General features: G+C 28.4%; 1 protein-coding gene across 1 annotated transcript; it reads right to left on the reverse strand.

Annotated features, from left to right (window-relative positions):
• Nucleotides 1–24,011: 24,011 nt before the first annotated feature.
• LOC114180249 (uncharacterized FCP1 homology domain-containing protein C1271.03c-like) lies at nucleotides 24,012–26,213 on the reverse strand. The gene is made up of 7 exons (XM_028066536.1): nucleotides 26,110–26,213; nucleotides 25,384–25,663; nucleotides 25,220–25,301; nucleotides 25,016–25,082; nucleotides 24,653–24,838; nucleotides 24,477–24,537; nucleotides 24,012–24,358 (listed from the first exon to the last, which is right to left on the reverse strand). Exons 2-7 carry the CDS (start codon nucleotides 25,640–25,642, stop codon nucleotides 24,201–24,203), a joined length of 813 nt encoding a protein of 270 aa, XP_027922337.1. The 5' UTR covers nucleotides 25,643–25,663; nucleotides 26,110–26,213; the 3' UTR covers nucleotides 24,012–24,200.
• Between the last annotated feature and the right edge of the window lie 918 nt (nucleotides 26,214–27,131).

The following is a 27,131-nucleotide window of genomic DNA, read 5'->3' on the forward strand; positions in this document are numbered from 1 at the left end:
TGGCTGATATAACTTAATCTAAGGTATCAACCATACCATTAAATTGATACTTCCATTTATCTAAAAAGGATTACGCAATCCTTCAGTTGAAATTCAAAATCCTTCTTTCACATGCAGCTAATTCAGAAATTCTTCAAGTGTATCTTCTAAAACTTTTTAATATATTTTTTTCCCTACGATTTTTCTAATGGAATCAAGGACAATAATTAAAACCACATCCATCAGCAAGGTACGTTTCAAGGATCCAACCCCATTTCATGTGCACTTTACTTATTAATTTAATTATAAAATATTATTAATTACTTTCTGTTAAGAATTTATGGTCCAAAAGTTCTTGGCATAATTGTGGTCCTACGAAAGGTTAGATGCTGATTTTAATTTATATTCATGACCTCAACACTGAGCCTACAATGTGGTACTGGTACACTATCCTACGTTGGTTTTGGAAGGAGTTTTTTTATGTTGATTTATTCTCAAGAAAAATATTCATTTAATTTAATGCTAAGTGTTTCACCGTTTATTAACCGATATGGAATACTTGCATTTAAACATTCATAAATAAAGATTAAAACATAAATAAATAATTAAAATTAATGTTGTGTTTAATCACAAAAAATAAAAAGAATATTGGTTGCTATATTTTAGCAATCGAACATTTAATGAGTAGTGTATCCTCATTTGAGATAGTGAATTTGAATTTGACAGAACAAGATTTTGGAGTAAATGTAATGTAATGATGTCTTTCTATACTCCATTCTAGGATAACTTTTAGGTAAACAATTAATACCAAATTTTCTATAAATTCTCACTAATGCTTCCCTTCAGCACTCGCCACAAACTCTTTCTTTCAACATAAATGTTCCCTTACAACATCTTAGACTCGTTGGAAATAAAATGGAGTTGAACTATGTGCTGAATAACATTGTTATTTCTTGTACAATTTTGGTCGTATGATAATTTTAACTATAGTTGTAAACATAGTAGTGGTTAAAACTGGAGGTGTCAATTTAATTCATGATTCGGGCTAGTCTAGGTCAAGACGATTGTTTCAGGTTGAAGGTTGAGATGGATTGACTCAGGTCGAAGATTAAGATTGATTAGTTTGAAGTGAAGGTCGGGATAAAATAACCTAAATTGATGATTGATATTGATCAGACTGAGTTGAAGATTGAAATGGACTGGTTTGGATCGAAAGTTGAGATTTGACAGTTTGGCCCGAAGGTCGAGATGGGTCGACCCATATCATAGGTCGAAATTGGCTAATTCGGGCCAAATGTTAAGACAAACTAGTCTAGATCGAAAATCAAGATTGATTGGTCCAAACTGAAAGTCAATACAAATCAATCTGAATCAAAGGTCAAGATGAATCAGTCTGGAGAAAAGGTCAAGGCAGATCGATCTAAGCCGAAAGTCTAATAAAATATATTTTAAAAAAATCATGTTTAAAAAAAATAATTGATTGACCCTAGTTTATAAGATTTTTTTTGAACATTTTAACTCTTGAACTTTTTCAATAGGAATTTTTTTATTATGTGAGTGTTAGTTCTCAAGTGAATATTCACCAAAGTCTCACATTGAGTAATGTGAAGAAGAGAGCAGCAGAAAAGCAGAAAAGTATTATAAAAGTAAAGAGTTGATTTTAGAGTTGTCACCACAACTCAATAGGTCTCTTGGGTGTATGAGGAGCTTGGGTAATTATGTGTTATTGGAAGGTTTACAATTTTTGCCAAAAAAATTGCACTATGAAGGGTTTGCAATTTTGGTCCACAAAAATTGTATTATGAAGGGTTTGCAGTTTTTGTCCATAAAAAATTGTAAGAAGGTTTGCAATTTTTACTCGAAAAATTGCACTTGGGTGATAATACTCCTTGTTGAGTATTTGTGAATGTAGGCCTTGAGGTACTGAACCACGTTAAATTTTCTATGTATTTTTATTTACTTTTTTGCTCTTATTTATGGGTGTGCTTCAGCTTGAAGAGACTATTATTTTTAATGCGTGATTTTCCAACGGTGAATTTCCCTGATTTCGGCTTATGTGGGTCAGGACCGAAGGTTGTAAAGTAGAGCAAATTCACAAGTCTACCTCAAAGGAATTTCATAATAATGAAGTTTAGAGTAATAATTATTGTTGGATTTACTATAAATATGTTTAGTGTATCATTGACTTCTTTTATGTCTTATTGTAATTATGTGTGTTGTGAATTTTATTTTATTTTTATTACATAAAATTATTTACAAGAGTTAAATTTGATATTTTAAATAAATATATATGTTATGTATATTTTCAATCCTACACTAATTTATTATTATTGTTATTATATATCTTACTATTCATAAATATATTTAAAATTATATATTTAAAAATATTAAATATATATATATATATATATATATATATATATATATATATATATATATATATATAAAACAGTTTCTTCTTTACTTATATTTAGGAGTGCTCTTTAACTTATTCATTATAGTGCCTTGAAGGTGATCCAAATTTACTCTCTTTGCCCCTACCAAGAACTCACACATAGTTAAGAATCACCACCTCCCTTTACAATCACAGGTCACAATTGTGACATTCCATTTAAATATATTAAATCTAATAAATTAAAATATCATAAAGTTATAGTAATAGAGAGCAATCAGAGGAACAATGCACATAATAGAATTCACTATTACAGTCTTCCACGAAGGTACTACAAGATGCCGGGGCATACCAAACATAATGCCATGAGCTAAACATGAATCTAAAAGTTAACTGCTTTGCAAAAGAAGCTGCTCATATAGCAAGGGATTACAAAGGCATTAGAGCCTTAAAACTGTTCCTAAGAGCCACATACAACAAGCCATCTAAACTGCACCGCTGCCACCGTCAGGTCTACCTTCAACATTTCCTCCATCTGCTCCCACCAACAAGGTGATCATCGCAAAAGAAAAAACAATACAAGAAACATACACAATTGAAAGGGTAAGCTAATGTAAAATAGTTTTAATCATAATATGACAGGCAAGTACTTGTAACATCTCCAAACATACAACACAGTAGGCATAAAATAATGTTATGGTAGACAAGCAAGACATTATGACTCAATTATCCGGATAAATATAATAAGATCGGATTCACTGGATGCTTGCGCTTGTGGTAGCCTCTTTTGCTCTGTAGAGCCATTGCCAGTGGGTTTCACCCTACCACACACAAGATTAGCCTTCAAGCATCTAAGGCCATTATCTTGGCAAAGACTAGGGTCTCCTGCAACTCTCACCACTTGGATCAGTTTGCTCTACATGAGACTCAATGATCCTTTAGAGTTTCGGGATGTGATCCTTACTTGAATCCTTATCTTAATTATATACACTACACACCACCATGAGGTCTCCCCACGAGACTCATGGAATTACACCTATCTCACACCAAATTCATGTTTCATACCATAACCACCACCTTTATCTCAAACATCCAATTCTCATGCAAGTTCTCAACCAACCAACCAAAATCCATGTGTTACTTATGCCAACATACCAGATTCAGTCCATAGGAATCAAACAACCAAGCATATTCACACACTTCAGGTTTTAAAATGGGTAATTAAACCAATCACGCAAACCACCAATCAAACAGGAAAGAAAACAGAACTAAAGCACCCCTCTGTAGCAGCCTCGCTCAAGCTAAGTGCCTTCGCTCTGGCGAGGGAGGTTGGCTCGCTTAAGCCGTAGGCTCTCGCTTAGGCGAGTCTGCAAACAGTGGCCCTGGGAGATTTCACAAATTCTCGCTTAGGCAAGACCTTCTTGCCTGAGCGAGACGGGGTGTTGCTCAAAACGCGAGCCTCTGTTATTCTTGCCTAGGCGAGACGAGCTCGCTTGGGCGAGAATATTAGTTCTCCCCCACTGTTCCACGCATGCAACGCCAGAAATAGTCCAACCAAGCATTATAGTTCAATCACACACGAGCACAAGCATTTCCAAATCATTTTTATGCATAAAACAACAGTTAAACAAGCAGCATGCTCAAAACACACGAGAACATAGCTTCCCTTACCTTTTTAGATGCTAGCAAAGGCAACAAGTCCGCAACTAAAGAGCACCACAACTCCAAGAACTAAAGCAGTGAGCTGAAACAAGAAAACCAAGGCAACCAGGGTATGAGATTTAACCCTAACTAGACCAACATACTTAAACGGTGTAAAGAGGAGGAAAATAGACTCAAAATCCTAAGGTTCAACTTACTTGGAGGTGGGATGGGTTTCGTTAGCTCGGAGACGGAAGATTATTGTGCCCTAACAGAGCACCTTGCTGGAGATATGAGAGGGTGAGGAAGGAACTGTTTCTGAAAAGGAGACAAGTGAAAATGAGAAGGCTGGACAGGGTATTGGGGTCCTATAGTTGGGCTGCCCTTGGACCTACGAGAAGGATCAGACCCATACACATATAAACTAAAAAAAAATGGGGCTTACAACAATATCAAAATTATGTTAATATTGTCATCAATGTCTGAAAATGACAAGATACACAAAATTGAAAACGACTAAAAAATGAATATATTTTATTTTATTTTAAGAAAAAAGTTAAAAATTTATTTCCTCTTTCAAAATATATATATATATATATATATATATATATATATATATATATATATATATATATATATATAGTCTATTTTTCTTATCAAACAACCATTGTTTTCCTTATATTTCTTATTTATGTATTTTTCCTACTTCTTTATGCAATCCCTTAATTTGTTTTTACCTCTATCAAACAGAAGCATTAACCAAAGTTCTTCCATTGGTTTTAGAATCATTTCGCATGAAAAGTTTTATTGATTTTCAAAAAATAGTTATTAATTTAAAACAAAAGAAAATTAAAATTTTATTTTTGTTATTATTATTATTTTATAATGTATTTACTAATAAATATTAATAGAGCGAGAGAGTAGTATAACAAAACAAGAAACTCAGTTTTTTATAAAATTAAAAGTATTAGTGTTTTTCCATTCAAATAATTTTAAAAATTTGTAATTAGTAAATTTATCCCACAATACACTTAATAACAAATAAACTTATCAATCGTTTTCCTTACTATAAAACTAAATGGGAGGTTGATTCTCTCAAAATTCAACAATTATTCACCTATTTAAAATCCAAATTATTTATTTATTCTAAAATGGATATGCCTCTTGTCTTTATTTTTGTCTTTATAGAAAAAATTATTAATATGCACATAGATTATATAATAGTAAATTAAGCATTCTGGCTTAAAAAAAGTAGCTGCAGCAGCTTAGAATAATATTCGGCTCAAATGCATAAAAGTCTTTGCTTCGAAATTCGCGAAAGCACCCTATATCTTTTCATTTTACAACGATCTCTGATTGCAAAGGATATAAAAATGAAAAACGTGATTTTTTTTAAACATCACGTGTATTTATTTTTTTCACTATAATGTAAGTGCCCATTAAGCAGAAGAGGGTTTTTTTATAATGGAATAGTAAAAACAATGTGTTTATGTGTTATTTTCTTATAATAAAATAAAGTTATTATTATTATAATTTATGATATACGGATACAATACGATAGATACGACATGAATCTGATACGTCGATATATTTGTTTTGAAAATAATAGAACATGATACATGATATATGAATATTGAAAAGTGTATAATAATTCTTAAAAACATAATAAATATATGATTAATGTTAGGTGAATCCAATTTATATCATTTGTATTAAATATTGTCAAAATAAAAAATTACAAATTATTATCATCATAAAAATACTAAAATTTTATATATTAGATATTTAATTGATAAGTATTTCTAGAGTATCGAATACGGATACATGTTGAAGATGGATACGTGACTCAAATTGAAGTATCAGTGCATCATAAACTATAATTATAAAATCTATAGAAGTAAATATAAATCATTTTATAATTTCATTATATATAGTTATTTTTATTTTAAAAAATAGTTAAATTTAAAAAATGTTCAAATTAAAAAAATAATTAAATGTAAGAACAGTTTCTTAAAAAATAAAATGATAAAGTAATTATTTTAATTTAAAAGAAATGATTATTTAAAGGGTAAAAGTAAAAAACAAAATGTGTGAGAATCATTTTTATATAATAGTACAGATACTACATTGAAATATTTAAAGTTTGAATTCAATTGTCCACTTGACAATAAATATTTTTTTTATTGGATGTAATGTTTTATCATTTGAAGACAATTTAAATACACGACGAAAAATGGTATAATAGTTTTATGGTTATGGTTCACTGAGATTTAGCCTTATCATTTTGATAAATGAGATGAAAAAATCCAATGTTATTGTTATGGCTTACTGATATTTAGCCTTATATTTTTATAAATGAAAAAGAAATACAATGATTTAATTAGCACTTTGTGAAATATGTTTGGAATCCAAGTTTTGTTAAAAAAAAAAAGTTTATCATTTTCATCTAATGATGTTTTTATAGTGTAGAGAGTGCAAATTAATTAAAGTTAAACTAAATTTATATTATTATAAAATATAGAATAATTTAACGACATTTTTTTAACTCTATATGCAAAAAAGAAAAATTCTTGCATTTTGAATTTGATTAAGTTAATATAATATAATAAAGAATATGCTACTCCTATATATAATTAGATTTATTTTTCTCTTTATCTTTGTGTATTTATAATCTTCTAATTTCTTTCCCAATGTTTGTCCTAATTATAAAAAAAATGTAAATTACACTAATCATTTTAAAGTTTTATAAAATCTTTTTAAAGACTTAATGACTCAATAATTATTATGACTATGATCGAGATTCTACATCAATTATATATATATATATATATATATATATATATATATATATAAATGGGTTAAATATATTTTTGGTCTTTTAACTTTCAGTGAATTTTAGAATTAGTCAATTTCGAAACTTTGGATCAATTTAGTCTTTCATCTCTCGGAATGCATGGATTTAGTCTTTTTAATCAAATTTTATTAAATTTATTTGACATTTCAAATGCGTTTCAGAATAGTAATTGACTTAACATTAAAGCCAACATGTATCAAACAGTATAAACAACTCAAATACAATTCTGAAATGCATACGAAACATAAAATAAACTAACAAAATTTGATTAAAAGGACAAAATCCGCGTATTTCGAAAGATGAAGGATTAAATTGATCCAAAATTTCGAAATAGACTAATTCCAAAATTCACTGAAAGTTAAGGGACAAAAACATATTTAACCCTATATAAATAAATAAAAAAGTTGATACAAATCTCATCTTATAACTTATATATCTGTTTTGTAAAATTGATTTAAACTTAATTTTTTTTTATCATGGTAGCTTATGTAATTATCTTATAAATAAATTTATTGTTTATGGGAAATGTATGCTGTGGTAGCAAGAGGTGGCAATAGTTGTAGTCATTATGATACATAATTGATGACCCCATGGCATGGAGACAATAATGGTCCCCTAAAATCTTTTAACTATGCTCATATTTCAGTTATAAATGCTACCAAATTAATGTTATGTCTTCAACACTTTTGGCATAATATGCATTCATATTATATGCTTTCATATGGACATTTGAATTGTTTTGTCTGAATCACAACCAGGCATGAAAGGGATCCATGTCATAGCAAATACCATCATTAAAGTTAATGAATAGTGATTAGTGTTGTGTCATATATCAACCTCTTTCAATTATATTCTACTTAATAATGGTTAGATAGGAAGCACAAATAAACTTGAAATGATGGGGAAACATATGTTTTATGTCAAAATTTCACATAAAAAAAATCCAAAAGAAAGGCTAATTACTAAAAACAACGTATAATACAAAAAGACTTGCGAAAAGTTATCATGAAACTAAATAAAATGTTTAACTTTATTTTATTTAGTTTAGTATTTTTAGAAATTAGAAAAATAATTTTCTTAAAGGATATCGAGTGCAAATATATGAATCCATTCCTTAAGATTTATTTTTGAATGTTTTTCCTTTCTTTTTCGTTTTATCTTTCAGTAAATGGAATTATGTTAATTTGCTGCGGGCCGAGACAAAAGAGAGAGAGAGAAAAGGGGAGTAGCAATGTGGAAGCAGCATCCCAGAGTACAATCGAATGTTTTCTTTGTTTTTGAAGGAAAAAAAAAATATCTGCCTTGTGTTTTTTTATTAGTTCAATTTTCATAAAGAACTTTTCTCTAATTAAATAATTTTGACACAAAATTAAAATTTGTTTGTTTTTAAAATTTTGATACATTTTTTTCTCTAAATTTTAAAAATGAATGAATATAGTATTTTGATCCTAGTATGTTAGATTTTTTTAATGTGTCAAACGTTTTTTATTTTAACATTTGACACGTTCTCGCTTCAATATCAAATGAAAAACGTGTTTGACATGTTAAGAAAATTTAATGTAATTGAGTTACAAGAATCAAATTCATTCATTTTTAAAGTTTGAATACAAAAAATATATCAAAGTTTCGGATAAAAACGAATTTCAATTTCGTTTCAATGTTCAGGACTGAAAACATTTTTCTTTTTTAATTTCTACAAAATGAGTAACTTCTACTTTTAGCACGCGTAGTTTTTTTTTTTTCTTTTTCTTTTGGTTACTTTAAAGTTTGAAATAAATAAAATTTGGGTTCCTAATATTTATTTTTAAATTAGAAAAGTAACAATTGTTTCAAATTTTTTGAAAAAAAACTAGATAAATCAACATAATATCCTATCTTTCAGAATGATTAGCAAACTCCCTTTAATAAGAATTAGCTCCTTTAATAGTAAAATTGGCTCCCTTTAATTTATAAGTATTAAATCCATTCATTTTTAAAATTTGAGTACAAAAAACTATCAAAGTTTTAGATAAAAAAGAATTTTAATTTCGTGTCAATGTTCAGAACTAAAAACATTTTTTTTTTAATTTCTACAAAATGAGTAAGTTCTACTTTTAACACGCATAGTTTCTTTTTTCTTTTTAGTTACTTTAAAGTTTGAAATAAATAAAATTTGTGTTCCTAATATTTATTTTAAAATTAAAAAAGTAACAATTGTTTCAAATTTTTTGAAAAGGAACTAGATAAATCAACATAATATCATGTCTTCCAAAATGATTAGCTAACTCCCTTTAATAAAATATAGTAAAAGTGTGATATTTTACCAACACATAAGAATTAGCTCCCTCTAATAATAAAATTAGCTCCCTTTAATTAAAGTTTGTTATTTTATAACCATCACATAAGAAAATTATATATTACTGATTATCAGTATATTTCGATAATAGTAAAAGTCTGTCAATAAATTGTGTTTACCAACATGCTATAAACAAGTACAAATCCATTGGTAAAGTTTATTGACGGATGTAGACATTTGTTGGTAAGTACCGACAACATTAATCTGCAGTAAATACTTGTCAATAATATTCGTCAATAAAATGTGTGATAGGGTCTCATTTTTCCTCTTCATCCTCCTCTTTTTTCTTGTTTATTTTTTTCCTCCTTGTCGTTAATCGATAGTTGTGCCACCACCACCAGTCTATGTCATTTCCATCCTTTTGGGTCTCATCCTCCTTTTGGTTGTCTTCCTTTTCCTCTATTTTCTCTTCCTCCACCTTCTTCTCTAGTTGAGGCCACACTAGCGATCATCAACATCACTAGCTTATGTTATCGCCATAAGTCACCCTTTTGCCTCCGCGTCACCCACCAACCACCACCACCTCCCCATCCTCTTTCTCCTCTTGCTACTCCTTTTCTTCTTCTTTTGTTCTTCTTTCTTCTTCTCACTCATCTCCCCTTAATATAATATAAAACTTCTACGGATTGGGTAAGAAATTTTCCACCCAAAGTGCCGACATCGACGAAACTACACCATCAATAACTATGATGGTAAGGTACCAACATAAATATTTGTTGGTAATTGTGATCTTTCTGACAGATTTGACAAACCATTTCATTCTAATGGTAAATTTAAATGTGAAAAAAAAATTGTCAATCAATTAGAGTTTATGGACAAATTATTGGTTTCAATAATAAACAAAATTCTTGTAATGCATACATAACATTTTTAACATTCCTAATTAAAAATATAGAACACCCCCTACCATATATTATTAGTGATTAATATTAGATAAAAAAATATTTATATAGTATTTATATTACTCTTTAAATTTTTTAAAATAAATTTTCTTAGTTTATATGGAATCAAAATATACATACATATTTATAAAAAGAAAAAAGAAAGAAAAATAAACAACTACTAACGATATCTACTGTGGCAATTGATAAACTAGAGTTTTAAAAACTTTCATACATGTATGTATATTAAATCATATATACATATTATATTCACATATTCTAATAGGTACAATTTCAATTCATGTATTTAAAAACATCATAATCAAGTGTCTAACTATCAACAAATTTGGTACATCTCTTCAGAATATTATTAACACCAAGCATTATAGACATTTGGCTCTACTTCTGGAAGACACATGCATTAAGTTAGATTCAAAGATTTGCACATGTCATACAACATTCACTAAGTTATAATCACAACAGAGGTATATTATAGGAACTCAGTCCACTCATATGACATGTTAAATCCCTATTTCCACCAAACATAATTCTTTTTTACACTATAGACTAAGTCATGAAAACAACTTTACACTCTCACACCTAATATTTTTCTTTATGTGAATCCAATATTAGTTGAGTCAAGATATCTCATACAAAATCTCAAATTTACTACACAAACTAAAAAAGATATCAAACTATCAACAATTCATATCTTTACATCTAAAAAAGATACAAAATCAACAATTTTCATCAAATATTTTCTGTATATGAAATATAAACTACTATGACCAAGTCACAACTAGAGAATTCATATTCGGACTTAAAGTACTATCATAAATAAAACTACTTTCCCATGTCTAAACTAAAAATTTGTGTGATCTAATAAAAGTGATAATTTTTCTTTACCATAACAAATAACAGGAAGTCTTCTTTATGCTTATTTTCATGCACTAATCAATTTCTATTTTATACTTTTCCTTGAACATAGAACCTTAAAAGATGTTCACATTATATAATATTATAAACTCATAAAATAAAATAAAAACTCATTTAACAATCATACATTATACGATGTAATTAAATTAAAGTACAAATTGTTATATTCAAATAATAATAATAATAATAAAAGCATACAACAAAAATGGAAAAAAGAAATTATATGATATTACCACTAGTGCAGGAGAGAGTTTCTGTCGTAGTTATTTTGACCCTCTGACCTCGGTTTAAGACTCGAGACATATATTGTTGAGGTAAAAGAGGTTACCTTTCTGTCTCGGTTCACACCTGAGGCATATTCAATTATTACTACCTCGGTTCTAGAATAATTGAGGCCTAATATAGGCATTAAAACATAGGAAAGAAAAATCGTCGGCGGCATTGCCGAGTCGAAGTTCAAATAAGCATAGCAGTGACGGTTTCGATCACGTACGGGAGCGCGACAGTGGGGCCCGGTGGCATGGCTTACAGATCTGGTGTGGCTCACATGAGAAGAAGGATGATAGAGCTGGAGCGACGAGAGGGGAGCGATGACGCTTCTGGTAGCGACTGCTGCTGACAACTCTGACCGAGCTGGAGCGATGAGGGCGAGTGTTGACGCGGCTATTGTGGGCACTGGTGCAGATTGCTTCGTGTGAAATGAACCAGAGGGAGACGTCCCGACGAGGAAGAGGAGCTTCGTCCAGCATAGGCACCCCGACAAGGAGAGCAACGATGAAGGGTTTCTTCTTCAAGATTGAAGGAATCCATTGAAAGATCTTACGTTTGAGATTGCATGTTGGATCTGAGATATTGGGGTGAAAGAAATTTTGAAACTTTGGAGTGGATTGGTTCTATGTTGGGTCTGATTTTGGAGAGGGGTTTGTGTTTAGAGAAAATGAGGATGAAGAACCTCATGACGCAAAGAATAAGACAAAGATTGTTTATAATTTTGGCTTATTTAACCTAACCTTTATGCCTCGGGTGCAAATCAAACTGAAGCAGATAAGAAGTTTATGCCTCGGGTCTTGGACAATCGAAGCAGAACCTTTTTCGTTCCATTGAAAATTTAAAAATAGAGGGAGAGTTGAAAATTCTGGCAGGCATTAGGCCTCAGGTTTGTGTGAACCGAGGCAGAATGTGGGTTTCTGCCTCGGATATTATCATAATCGAGACATAAAAGGATGTAAAACTTTCAAAATTGTCACTGCGTGTTTATATGTCTCGTTTGCTCTACAACCGAGACATAAAGGCTGAGTTAGAAAGTTAAAACTATACTAGTGTACACTACAATAAAATGTCTCATTACAACTAATTTTAGTGATCAAAATTTGTTAGTCAATATAGTGACCAATTTAGATACTAATTTATAAAATAAAAAATTATTGGTTACTAAAATAGTCACTATTATGAATAAAAAAATATAATTTTCTGCTAAATTGGTCACTAATTAATTAGAGACTAATTTAGAAACCAATTTCTTTGGTAGCTAATGTTTATGGACCAATTTTCTTTCGTAGTTAAAACCTTGGTAGCTAAATTTAGAAACCAATTATAATTTTTTATTCATACTAGTGACTATTTTAGTAGCCAATAATTTTTTATTTTGTAAATTTGTATCCAAAATTAGTCACTACATTGACTAATAACTTTTGATCACTAGAATTGGTTATTAGTGAGACATTTTCATGTAGTGTTAGAAGGATTTACACATATAAGAATATATCTTAACACAACATTTTCTGAAGAGTGTAACATATTTCTACATAATACTATCAAGACAATTAAGATAACCTATCTATGAAAAAAAAATATACAGTCTTACAAATCCTTTTATAACTTTTTCGCTATGGATAAATTGTCTATATATCAATTCAAACAATATTATTCCATTTAAATATCTTAACACCCATTTCAAAGCTTCTTATTAATGAGTATGTCCAAGATCTATCGTGAACCTACTAATCACACTAACAATGTGTGTTATATCTAACATGTTACACATGATCTCATGCATGATGCTCCATACTCCATACTCCATTGGTAATTGGGAGTTTCAAGTAGTAGTGACCTAAAGGTGTGCCTACAGGATTAGATTTATGCATCTTATACCTCTCAACAACCTTCTTCAAATATTCTTACAAATTTGGACACAAGACTCAAACTTTTTAATTCCTTTGTATATTCATTCTCAGTAGTCTATATAAAAAAGCAAGAACAACATATTCCTCTATTGTTTTCTCATATAATAAATGCAACTATCATAATTGCACCTCTAGAACCTCGTTTACCTTAGAAGAATATCAAACCTCTTGTACCACTATTGTAGATTTTGTTTCAAGTTATGTAATGATTTTTTCAAGAGAAACATATTTCTTTAATATTCAACAAATCCCTCAAGTTACTACATGTAACAATATCCTCCAAGTTTCTATGAAGAAAAAATATTTTAACTTTCAATTAGTTTTATTGTCCTTATCTCTTTATCACACATAAATTGATATTAGGATTAGAAATGCGTTTCTTTTGTCAGATTTTGTTTTTCGATACTTTTTGTTTCGAGGGTTTTTTTGCATATATTTTGATGAGAAACTGAAATTTTTGCTTGGATTGAATTGCAAAACCATTAATTAGGTTAGGATTAGAAATGAATTTTTTGATGAAATAAGGGATGAACACGAGTTGGAATTTGAAAATAGTTTGAAAGTTAAATGAAATTAATTACGACAATTTAATAGATAATTTTGCATAAAAAAGCTCGAAAAATAAATTTTAACTAAAAGGTCTCATTCTTAAGTTCATTTTAGGTCTTCCAAACCCTTGAGTCATCCTTTATCTAGTGATAAAGGCTTTAACTTCTTCCCTTTTGCCTCTCCACTTTTCTTGTTCTTTGACTTTGAAATATTCAAATTGAACTCGTTATCATCTCTCTTAGACTCTTGAAACTCTTATATATGAGTTTGGATTCTCTACTGGTTTTTCTATGTTGTTCCTTTGTTGTGCTTTCAAAATACATTGATGACCATTAATTTTAAAATTTTAAAATATATCAAAATTATCTTTAAAGTACCAAAACAATGTACTTTTAATGCTCAGAAGAAAACAACACAAAAAAACTCAACAGAAAAACTAGACTTCCTATATATAGCTCTTTAGTCCAAAGGAATGGTGTGTTCCCTCCCAAAAGACAAAATGTCTTTAAAGTACTCAAACGTCTTACGTAAGGCATTAAGAAGTGCTAACTCTAATTTGCATTTTCGAACTTTGCCATCCTAAATGAATATTATTATTGCTTTAAACAGACTCTGTGTCAAAAATTTCATCACATACATTGACTTAAATTTCATTAACATTGGTGTAACAATTAATTTCTTCTCAACATTGGTAAGTTCCTTATCATTAAGACACAAAATTTTCACATGTACTCTTCATATCACAATTATATTTTATTGTTTAATTGTATGAAAGTCTTGGATCTTCTTTTTATATCAATGAGGCAACAACGTAACATTAAAATCTTTATACAAAAGGTATGCAAGATAACAAAAAGCCCTACGTACCCATTACACATAGTTGGTTAAACTCTATTTATGTACATAGTATAATAACCAAGAAATTTCGACTTTTCTTATATATTGTTAAAATTCTAACTCTTTTTTTAGTACACTGAAACACCTCATTTTTTTTTAAACATACTTAGAACAATTGATTCAGAACGTATCGTGTGTATGGTGCCATATTCCTCTGACTACGGAGAAAAGAAAGATAGAAAAAGTTTGGAAGTAAAAAGTCAAGTTTGTACTATTCAATCCACACATTTAAAAAATCTTTACAATGAAAGTGTTGAATAGACTCCATAAGTGGAAGCAAAATATAAAAATGAAAGATGTTATAGTAACACTCCACCTGTATGAAAAAAGGTCCAAATCATTTGATTATTGCTATAAAAAAAATGGGGGTTGATGGTGATCGATTGTTGGAGATATTTGAAAAAGAAGGATACACCACCACATGCAAAAAGTTGAAGCACCACGAGCTTCCTTCTTTACTTTTTAGCATAAACCAAACCCATAAGCAACCTCATCATCATCATCTAAGTTCCAAGAAACTTTACCCAATTATTTTGTATCATTGCCATGTGATCTTTCCATCTAGTTTTGCACCAATCAATGTGTTTGTAATGCAAATGAGTTCTCATCTCTCACACACAACACTTTTCATCATAAAAAGGTCAAATATTCTCCCTTCCCTTCCCCACTCTATGTTTAGGTTTAGGTAAAGGAGAAAACAAGATGCTCAAAGAATAATTTTGGTGTAAAAAAAAATACGCAACTTTATTTTAACCTAATAATTGAATTTGAAGTTTCAACGAGGTAATTTCATGTTAGTAAATGGGTATTGTTGTGTATTTATATGTCATTGATGAATAAGCCTAAATAATATAGGGATATTGTACTTATGCAAAGTGAGATAGAAAGAGATAATTGGCATATATTGAGAAAGAAAATGAAGACGACTAATTAAGATCACAAAGGGAGTGCCCAAAAGGGTCCCAAGATGGTGTGACTATTAAACAACGAACAGATCATGTTAGCGTGGTGGATCATTATTAAATATAGTGAAGCCTTGATTCCATCTTGTCCCTATGTCACATGAGAAAAACAGATAGATCAATAAACTATAATAAATAATTATAAGATATTCCTTATTTTATAAGTTAAACTATAATAAATAATTAAAAGATATTTCATATTTTATAAGTGGGTTATCCGACACACTTCTCTACATCTCAAATGTGGAATTAGACATTTATAGATGGTTTGATAGTGACCGAATGATGAGTGATAGTCGATAACTGCAACAAATAACAAATTTCTTTAGGATAAACATTGAATGACTCTGATAATATATTAAGAAGTGAAATTTAAGTCTAATTCAATCCTACAAAATTAATTTGTAAGATGAAATTTATATCTATTTATAGTGTCTTATTCTGGTTAACATGATATCTTTACGGATAAAATCTAAAATTAGTTTATTAACAATAACGGCTGAATTAGTGAGATCATCCTTCAAATACATTTAAGATTAAATTTATAGGATTTGGGTAGCATATATATAAATCATTACTTAAACCCTAAACACAAAACTTTTTGTTTTCTTTTCGTCCTTGTTTGGTGGGGCGCACAACACATTGAATTCACTATGCGTGGTTATCTTTCACTTTCATGACATGATTCCAATAATTGAATGATGCATGATCATTCCTCTTTTTCTAATATTTTAGGAAGAGGAAGAAGAGAAAATTTCTGGTGTTTAATATATGATCACTTGCATACGTAACTTTCAAATTCTGTGAGGGTTTTTTTTTTTTATGTATTCTTGAGCATAAAGTGGATACCAATAATAGCTATCACGTGTCCTAAGAATTATTGATAATATTTAAATTAGCATCAGTTTAGTGCAATCAATTTGACTGGATTAAAATAAGAAGAAAAGGAATAATATTAAATTATGTTAGACTAAACTTCAATAATGATTTGCTACTTATATTTCAAAATGTGAAAAGTATATAAATTGACAGGGCAGCATGATCTAAAACCTCACACTTCCACATGCTCTCGTCTCTTGTGTTTCAATATTGTGGGCTAAAATTAAACAATTCATTTTCTACCTTTTTTTTATTCTGTCAACTAGATGGGTAATGAATTGAACAACTAGGATTTAAAACCTTTTAATCTCTAATATATATATATATATATATATATATATATATATATATATATACACATATATATATATAATACATATATATATATATATATGTATATATATATACATATATATATATATATTAAAATTAAAATTAAAAAATTTGATGATTTAATTTAGTTTGGTTTATTTTACTATGTTTATTTGAGTTTCAATGAACCATGTTTTTTAGCATGAGCGCATACAATATGTAAAATTTCATAATTATTGAATAAATTTACCAACAAAAATAAATATGTTGGAAAAAATCAAATTGATCGATAAATTATAGAATTTAAATTATTTACTAGAATATATTTTTTTGTAATAAATTTGTTGGTAAAATTTGTTTGTAAGATCCATCGACAAATTATTCGATGGATATTTATGTTGACAATGTATTCAACAATAAATTTCGTCAATAAATTTTGTCAAGTCTGATAAAAAATTTTTATATATTAATGAGTGAGAAGAAAAAGAGAAAGATGAGGTGAAGGAGAAGTCGAAGTTGGTGACAACGACGTGACGAAGGTGGCGGTCGAAGTTGGAGGAAGAGGTGGAGGAGGAGGAAGACAAAGAGAATGAGAAAGATAAGGAGGATGAGGAGGAATAGGAGAGGAACAGAAGGAGAAGGAGAAGGAGAAGGAAAAGGAAAAGGAGAAAGAGAATAAGGAGGAGGAGGAGTCGAGACAACGGATGCAACAACGACGGTGGTGGAAGGGAAGGAGGAGGAGAGGAGGAATGAGAAAAACATTGAAAAAGAAGAAAAAGAACTGAAGAATTGTCTTCACTTGCAAAATTTATCAGTAATTACTGATAGATATTTATCAAAGGATTTGCGATTGCTAATAAAATTTATTGACGATCATTTTATTGGTGGATTTTTGTTGTTAATAATCTGTTAATAAAATTGAATTATCAACGAATTTTTGTTGTTACTAAAAGATTGTATCTCCAGTTTTTAGCCGTTTTCTTTTTAAGTTTAAAGATAACACAACTTTGTTGTAAGCATTATAGTATCTACAAGAATATTAAGTGCATATTTTCTCCAACAAATATTTATTCCTTCTCTTGAGTTATTTCAAATCCTAGAAGAAAATTTCAATTGTCTTATATCCTTAATTTTAAAGACACATTTAAAGACATTTTCATGTTATTTATTTAATCTTATTCTCTAAATAAAATAAAAAAATTGTCTAAGTATGCAAACAACACAAGGAACGAACAAAACGTTTTCTAATAGAGTGATGATCAGAATAAAATTGTTTGCAGTTGTTATTTAAAAAAAAAAAATGATGTGACCTTAGCAAACCATTATAATGATTTTGTTACACTGAAAAGTGATGACACCATTTTTCAACGGAAACAGTGACGTGGTGATGGCAAAGAAGCTATGTTGTGTAGAGTACTGTAGCATGCACAAAGGTTATGTATGAGTGCAAGCTATTGAAATGAAGAAAGGAGTTTCGTCACTTTTTCTTATCTGAAATCTCACACTCAAAAAAATGATAAACAGACAAATAATCATGCTAGGAAATCTCGCACCTTTATTCTGTCTTTGTGTCATCCAATGTATCTCTTTTCCCTTAAAATCATCGTTCTTGTGTTCATTTCCATAATTGTGTAGTTTTCTTACTCAATTTAGCTTCATAAAATTCTTAAGTGCAACTAACTTGTACCAATGGACAATATTGGGAAATAAAAATTATAATTTTAAATGTATAAATACATATAGATGTAGATATTGATAAATTTAACTTTATGTTTCAACTTATGGTTATTTATTGGTTTCTCCTACAAGAAAGTAGATATTGGTGTAAGTAAAAAATCAAAGTTAAAAAGTAAAAGTTGATATTGACAGGTCAATTTCGTTATGTTTATGTTAGACCGTTAAGTCAACATTAATTTATTATTAATTTTTAAATTGATTTTAATTAAAGTAATTTAAAATTGCCAATATTTTTGTTTTAAAATTTATTTAATTTAATGTTTGATATTAAATCAAATATATTTTTAACAAAAAAGAATTGCAGTAGATGAAAGAGAATGTGTGAATGAAGGAAATGTGTATAGATAAAGGAGGTAAGTGTGACCGATGAAAGTGGATAAATGAGATTAGTGTGAGAAGATTTATAAGTATGAATGTGAGTAAAATTTATACAGAAAATGATAGAAAAATTTTGTGAATGAAGAGAATTGTCCTCTTTAAATCTAAATATTAATATTTGAATTAAAAATAATTTACAATTCATATTAGTTACCATGAAGATGAATGAATTTTTAAATCAACACTAACTTAAATAATAAGATAAATAAAATTAATGTTAGGCTAACCAACACTAATTTAAAAAATACAAAAACTAAAAGTAGATTAGACTAACGTCGACTATATGATAATCTTATCTATTTAATAAATAATTTTAAAAATTAAAATAATTAAAAGTAGTTAGTGTTGTCTTATAATTGAAAATATCTACTCTTTCGGCATTTAACATTAATAGACTTTATTTTTGTATTTTAGTTTAAGCTATATGATGAATCAATACTTCAATTTTAGCAGTCGCAGAACTTTTTAGAAGGTTCGTGGGGTCATGGTTCTCTTGGATTTTTTAATTTTTTTTTAAAATAATTTTTTAATTTTTTTAAATTAATTTTAATTTTTTATAAAATATAATATTTAATATTAATAAATAATTAAAACTAAAATTAAACATAATAAAAAAATAATAAAATTTATTGAGATATTTTTTTCTTCTCTCTCACATTACGTTTCTCTTACCTATTGTTTAATTTATTACTTTTCCATCTCTTCTTTTATTTTTTTTGTTTTAAAAAAGAAATAAAAAGTTAGATATAAATTCATTCTCTCCCTCTTAGTTGTTATGCATTCTCTTTTAAGATAAAAAAGGTAACTTTACATTCTCTTAATAGGAAAATATTAGTTTTATATTTAGTTTTTTTTTCATCTTATAAGTTTTTTGTATATGTATTTTCTTAGTTGTTATGCATTCTCTTTTAAGATAAAAAAGGTAACTTTACATTCTCTTAATAGGAAAATATTAGTTTTATATTTAGTTTTTTTTTTCATCTTATAAGTTTTTTGTATATGTATTTTTTTATGAATGTAAAAAGAAAAGTTATGTACTATATATTTTTTTCATAATCATTCCTTAAATGTGACTTAATTATCATATTTTTTTAATAATTACATCTCTCAGATAGACGTCGTATCTACGTATCAGATACGTATCGTATCTGATACATGTATTATGTTTGTGCATAGTAGGTTAAGTTTGTATTAACACATATCTTTATTTACTAAAAAATAAAAAATAATTAATAACAATTTAGAGTTGCTGAATTGAATTTATCAATAGCAAAATCATTTACAATAACTATTTGTGTTTAGTTAGAATCGAATAAATCGACTTTATTAATGTTACAATTGAACTAATATTTAAAGGCTAATTTAATATTTTCTTATAATATTTTATAGTTATTATTAATAGAATTATTTTGGAAATGAAAATTGAGGTATAGAGACCCATAATAATAATTAACATTTAAAGAGAAAATATAAAATTTACAAGTGTTACGATGGAATAGAAAAAAAGGAAAATATGGATGTTAATGAGAAGGTTAAAGATAATAAATAGTTTTCTTTTGAAATATGTCTAACCCAATAAGTTTTTGAAACCTTTTAACGTAAACCAAGTGAAACACAAAAGATTTAATTTCATCTAAAATAATGAATATTTGAATTCATGACAAATAATCTGAAAAATAGTGGAAATAGTAGTTAATTTAAACATGAGTAAATATTTAAATGTTTAATTTTATATATATATATATATATATATATATATATATATATATATATATATATATATATATATATAAATTAAAAACAAAACCTTCTTAAGTTTAAAGTTTTCAAGTAATTCTTACATTTTTTTTCTCATAAAAACTTATTTATTAGTTAATTTTAATTTGTCATAAAAACTTATTTTAATTTTAACTTATTTGTTCATAAGAAATTTGTCGATATATACTTTATTGAATTTTCATTTCCTTCATTTTTTTTATATATTTATTTATCATTAGTTTAATGAGAATCTACGTATGCATATGCAGTGATAAGTTATTTTCACTAAGTCATAGCTGTTAATAAATTAACAAATTATAAGAACTTAACAATCTTATTGTAAGAGAAACTTTTTTAGAGTTTTCTAACTTTTTTTTTAGAAGTTTTCATCTTCAAATATCACATACAGTTTGAATGATTTTCTTAGTGAGTTCTTCCTTTCCATCCGATTAGTTTTTTCAATTGTGTAAGTCGAATATCTGCTTATTTTTTTGTGGGTCTTCTTTGCTTGCATGTGACCCTACTTTGGTTGCATGTGACGTTTTAATCATCAATATGAGCCTTTGTTGATCAGTGATCATAATGGTATGTCCTTATCGTTCTTGTGTTGTTCCTAGGTATAGATAGAGTGTCCTGTGGAGGTAAAGGTGTTTTGACGTTCGTTGAGTCTGTTGAGTTGTTTGGGTCGGTTGACCGCTTTGTTAGGTAAAGGAAACTAATATTATTTTGCTTTGCGGTGTTTTACTAAATTAATGAATGCATGTTGATGAATTTGATTTATGATGAGTATGGTTGTTTTTGCTTATATGGTTTGAATTTTGTCGGTTGTAGCCAAATCCACAAGTTGTGAAAATATGCATTGGTTACCTTTGGAACTCACTATTTGAATGATGCTTCTCTTAGCTGAATCCACAGGTTGTGAAAATATCCACTAGTAAACTGTAGAATTCGTTGTTTGAATTATGCTTCTTATAGTTGAATCCACAGGTTGTGGAAATATCCACAAGTTACTTATGGAACACGTTGGTGTGAATTTTGCATGCTAGAGCCAAATCCGCATGTTGTGGGAAATCCACGGGTTACTTGTGGAACCTTCTGTTTGTTTTATTCACTTTTAACATGAACTCTCATCTCCTCTCTATTATGTGTGGCATTTGTATTTTTCTTTGTGTTTCACGAAATTTTACTAGTTGTTCTTGAACATTAATGTTTAAAGTGCTTATTACATGAAATTATGAAATATGAAAATGTGATTAAGGATGCATATAATTGTGATAGTATTGTGGTGAATCTTTGATGATAATGAGTTTGTGATACATACGAGCATTGTATGTGTTTGACGTAATTTCATAGGTCTCTAGGGGATTTTATGGTGGTGTTATTTTAATGTATGCATTGAACTATGGATTCAAGTAAGGTGACATCCTGAAATTCTATTGATCATTCATACTCAAATGATGATGATTCATTTGATGAAAGTAATAGGAGGTCCTAGTCTATGGCAAGATAATGACCCTAAATGATGATGGATTAACCTTGTGTGTGGTAAGGTGAAACTTATTGATAATGGCTCTGCAGAGTAGTAGAGACCATCACAAGTGCAAGTCTCTAGTGATTCTGATTCCAGATGCATGTATCTGGATAATTGAGTTTAATGTTAACTGTTTGTGTGTAATTATGTGAATTATTGTAGTTTATCCATGTATGACTTATAATTAATATGTTTTAAATGGTCTTAGGATAAGAAATTTGTAGTGGAAGTATGTGTAGTTGGTATGTTCAGTATAAGGATATTTTTGTAGGTTTGATGTTCTTGTATAAATGATATATTTCTATAATCTAAACTTTTTGAAGACTGTATTAATGTATCTTTTATTTTGTTAATCTGTCTTTGAATATTATTATGAAATGTCTTATTTTATTAATTATATAATACTAAAATGAGACGTTACATTATAAAAAATATATATTTTTTTTTCTTTTCGTACATTTTATTCCAATTATAATTAAATATACGAACACAGCATAAAAAGAATTTGAGAGATATTGGGCAGTATTAGAGAAACAACGTTGTTCGATGGGAACTTGGTTCAAAGTGTATAAATTTAAATATTTTTCATATATTTTATTACAATTTTAATTTCATGTTCAGATAATTACTTTTTGTAGTAATAATAGTTATATTAATTTTTTTAATTCTACTTATTATTATTTGGACTATAAAAGAATTGGATGCACAGGAGCGATAGCATCTGTTTTCCGCTTGTATTTATTATAAGATTTGGTTTTAACATATACTATGCTCGCAAGGCCATTTGAAACATACTGTAGTTAGTAATAAACTTAATTTTCTTACAACATAGTTAATAAGTTTTTTTTCTTTCTAAAAAATATTATTATTTTAATGATACTATACGTTTTGTATAAACTTATCAAACCAAGAATTGGTATTTATAATTTTTTTTTAAATTATTTAGGTTTATCTTCTATTTAAGTATATTATTATTTGTATTAAAGCTATTGTTACCAAATTACATGTTGAGTCCGGTGTTTTTATGTTTCAAGTCCAGTTGTGATATTGTAGGACTTTTTCTTCCAGCACCACCCATCATTTCTAACTGAACCTCATGATTAAAATGACTATTTTAATATCCATAAAAGTGATTTCTGAATTACCTGTTTTTAAAATTTTCTGAAATAAATTTTTTTGACATTTCTAAAGCATAATTTCTGAAATAAAATTTTTAGAACAAGATTTTCAACAAAAAATCAAAAATCAAAAATCAAAAATAAGATTTCCAAAACAAGGTTTTTAGAGCATAAGAAATGCATTTCCAGAACAAGTTTTCCATAATGAACTTTTTTTAAAAATAAGTTTTCCATAATGAACTTTTTCTAGAAATAAGTTTTTCGAAACATTTAGAATAGGCAGCTTCTTCATGTACTTTCATAAATTTCTTCTTGCACCACATAAATTCTTGTATTGTATCATTAGAATACAAAATTTTTTAGAATGTATAATTTGAAATACAATCTTTAGTATTTTCAGAAGCACAATCCAAAATTCTTGTATTCTGAACTTTATAATCTAGAATGCATTTGTATATCAAATTATATAATCCAAATACATTTTTTATTTTATATTATGAAATACCCAATGCAAAGTATAAAGAAATTATACCAGATTTTACCTTCTGAAAGATACGAGATAAGTTTTTTTGAAGTTTAAAATATTCAAAAAGAAATTAACTAAAAATGTTCATATTTAATAAATCCAAATAGCAAATTCCAAAAAGCAATCCAAACTAAACAATACTATGCTTAGTAGAAAAACTACATAAACCATAACATGTTTGAACAGTTGATAAATTCCAATAGCATTTTCCAAAAGGATATCTCAGCCACCATTCAAGTTCCATGATAACATGTAATCTAAATCAAAATCTTCAGCAATGTTCAGAGTTCAAAGAAAGTTTAATGATCTGAGAACAAAAAAGATGAACCTTATGTCTCATTTTCTCTTCAAATCAAACAGAGAGACTCTGCATAACCTGACTATAGAAGTTCCAAGATTCACATTTTTCGGTAATGGCTTCTTGGCCAAATGGGTGTTCTTCAACATACTTTCTCATATCTTCAGCTTTTGCCAAACCTTCTAGAAACACTCTCAGCTCTCCTCCTTCAGCTGTCATGAATTATAGTTCTTCTGTTAATCCTTGCAGAGTAAGACACTAAAATCGACTGTTTTCAATAAATTTTGGTTAATCATGAAGAAAATGTTAGATTTCATGAGACATTTTTACCTAAAGAGTTGTCGTTTTCATCATGATAACTGAATGTATGAGGGAAAACCGAGGTGTTTGGCTGAACAACAGATCAAAAAATTAAAACAGAAGGTTAGAAAATGTATTAAATAGGTGATATAAAAAAAGCTGAGAAGCTGTAACAAGGAAAGAAAAGGGAGTTAAAAATTATTTACAGGATTCAGCAATGCCTTGTAAGGTGAATCATCCAACAGCAGAGTGTTGGATTCATTGTAATACCCTTTCTCCCATGGAAGATTAGGATCATGCTTTTCCCAGAGTTTCCTCAAATCCTTAAAAACAACATTCTTATATTTGTTCTCAAGAGTCTTGTAGTGTGTTTCAGTGCAATAAGAAAGGTCCTGCATGTTAGAAGCCAAAAAAATGCAGATTCAGAATCATGAAGATTGCAGTTGCTATAGCAGAGTTATGAGCTAATGCAACTCCTCATTGTTAATTTCTAGCATGATTTTTTCAAACCTTTCATCTCTAAATTATTATTTTAACAAGTTCACTTTAACAATTCATCAAATACTTACCCAGCAGAAAAGCAATTTGTATTTCAAGAATGGCATCAAACAGTTAATGATCCGATCAGCATTTTTCCTGCGATTACAAGAAATCATAAGTTTGTGCTAAAACCTAATTGCTAGCAACAAAATAGAGCACAGTTCAAAATTCTCTCAGAAAGTGAAATGAAGACACAAAAACAGAAAAGTAGACACAAGTAGATAGAAGAGTACTTGAGTCTTGAAGACCATATGCCAACTTCAAATTTTTCGAAGCAAAACTCCAGAAACTCAAGATAAGAGGGTCTCTTGAATACTGAAATCAAATTCAAACATAGCCAAAATTAGCATAAGAATGAACAAGATTCATAAAATACAAAGAACAGCACTATTCTTACTTGCTCTCCTTGCAATGGTTATATCACCTTCGCGATCCTTCGGAGGAGGAGAAACTACAGCCGCTAACAACCCATTTATATCAAGAACAATTAGTCTTTTCTTCGAAGGAAAAACTCGAGTTCCATGGAGAGAAATTTTGGAAATTGCTGCACTGAGATCTCCATTTATGTCAGTAGCAGACACAGTCTTTTCTTCATCTCTTTTTTCTTTGGCCACCACACTTGACTCAGTACTCACTGCATCCCCTTTCGGATCCATTCTCCTATTTTATTTTTTTCTCTTAGAAAACATTGGCAACAACAACATTATTAAAATAAGTTACTAGAAAATTTACACAGAAAAATCCAAACCATAATTAGTATTGCTGCTCTTGCAGTTCTCTCTCTTTTGTATCAGCGTGTTTATGAATGAATGTTCAGAAAATCACTTTTTGTTTTTTTCTAAAACCCATATTCACATGAAACAGATCAACAGAAGAATCCACATTCATCAACATTAGCAAAACAGATAAAAAAATGCCCATCAAGAACAGATAAAAACAGATAAACAAAAGAGTTTCTTGTTATAAGATATTGCCACTGTTTCACACACAAGAACACGTGCAAGATTATAAAAGAAGAGATTAAAGAAACAACATAAGATGATACATGAACATTAGCATTGGATAAAACAGATAAAAGGGAGTGAAGTAAAAGAAAGAAAGATGAGTGTGATGAAGGTGGTACCTGTTCAAGTTAATGCAACAAAATGGAAAAAAACAGAGTTATTGGAACAGAACAAGGTCTATGAAAGATTAATAATTGCGCTTCTTTCTTCACACCATGCACGCTGCTACATACACTGAGACAAGAAATGAACCGTTCGGTTTCGCTTTGTAACGTAAGCTGTGAAAAGTGTAACCGTCGCATATAAATTGAAGAAATGTCACCAACTGTGACTGTTCAATAAACTGGCCAACAAAGTAACTCTTTCACTTCCAAAAGTAGTTACAGAAAACTGACAGAAGTAAATGCAAGTAGAATTTTAGAACTTTCTTCTATTTGGATGAGAGAGAAGTATATTATAAAAGGAAAATTGTATTTTCACACTCAAGTTTTCTCTTACTTTTTTATTAACAAAAATATTATATTTAATAAATAAATATAAATATAAATGAAATTTTGAAATAAAATAATAATAATAAACAGTGTGAAATTACCCGACTTCATTCTAAAAATAACTCTTTTAATTATGATTCTATTTTTAATATTCCTTTTTTTAATTTTTGAAAAACATAATGAAATTATATTAATTATACATGGTGATTTTTTTACTCAAATTATTTAAAAGAAATTTGTCAGAATTTTAGAATTTTAGTTTATTATTTGTGGATAATGTTAAGAATTATACTTTAATAACTCAAATTCATTACAACTCATTTAAAGATTTATATATATATATATATATATATATATATATATATATATATATATATATATATTAAAAATTCTCATATTACATATAATTTTTCTTGCAAATTTGTTAAAATAATTTGTAAGAAAAGATATTTTGTTGTCATTTTGTTTAAGAATCTTAATTTAAGAATCTTAATTGACAGGTAATTCTTTCGTGGGTAATTATTTCTTATAAAATTATAAAATCTGTAAGTATTTTCTATAAAATTTGTTGCGAAAAATATTTTATACAAAGTATTTTATAAAAAAATTGAAAGCAATTTTTTGTAAATTTTTTTTCACAACAAAATTTG

Source organism: Vigna unguiculata, chromosome 4 (genome assembly GCF_004118075.2).
Source record: "Vigna unguiculata cultivar IT97K-499-35 chromosome 4, ASM411807v1, whole genome shotgun sequence".
NCBI lineage: Eukaryota > Viridiplantae > Streptophyta > Magnoliopsida > Fabales > Fabaceae > Vigna > Vigna unguiculata.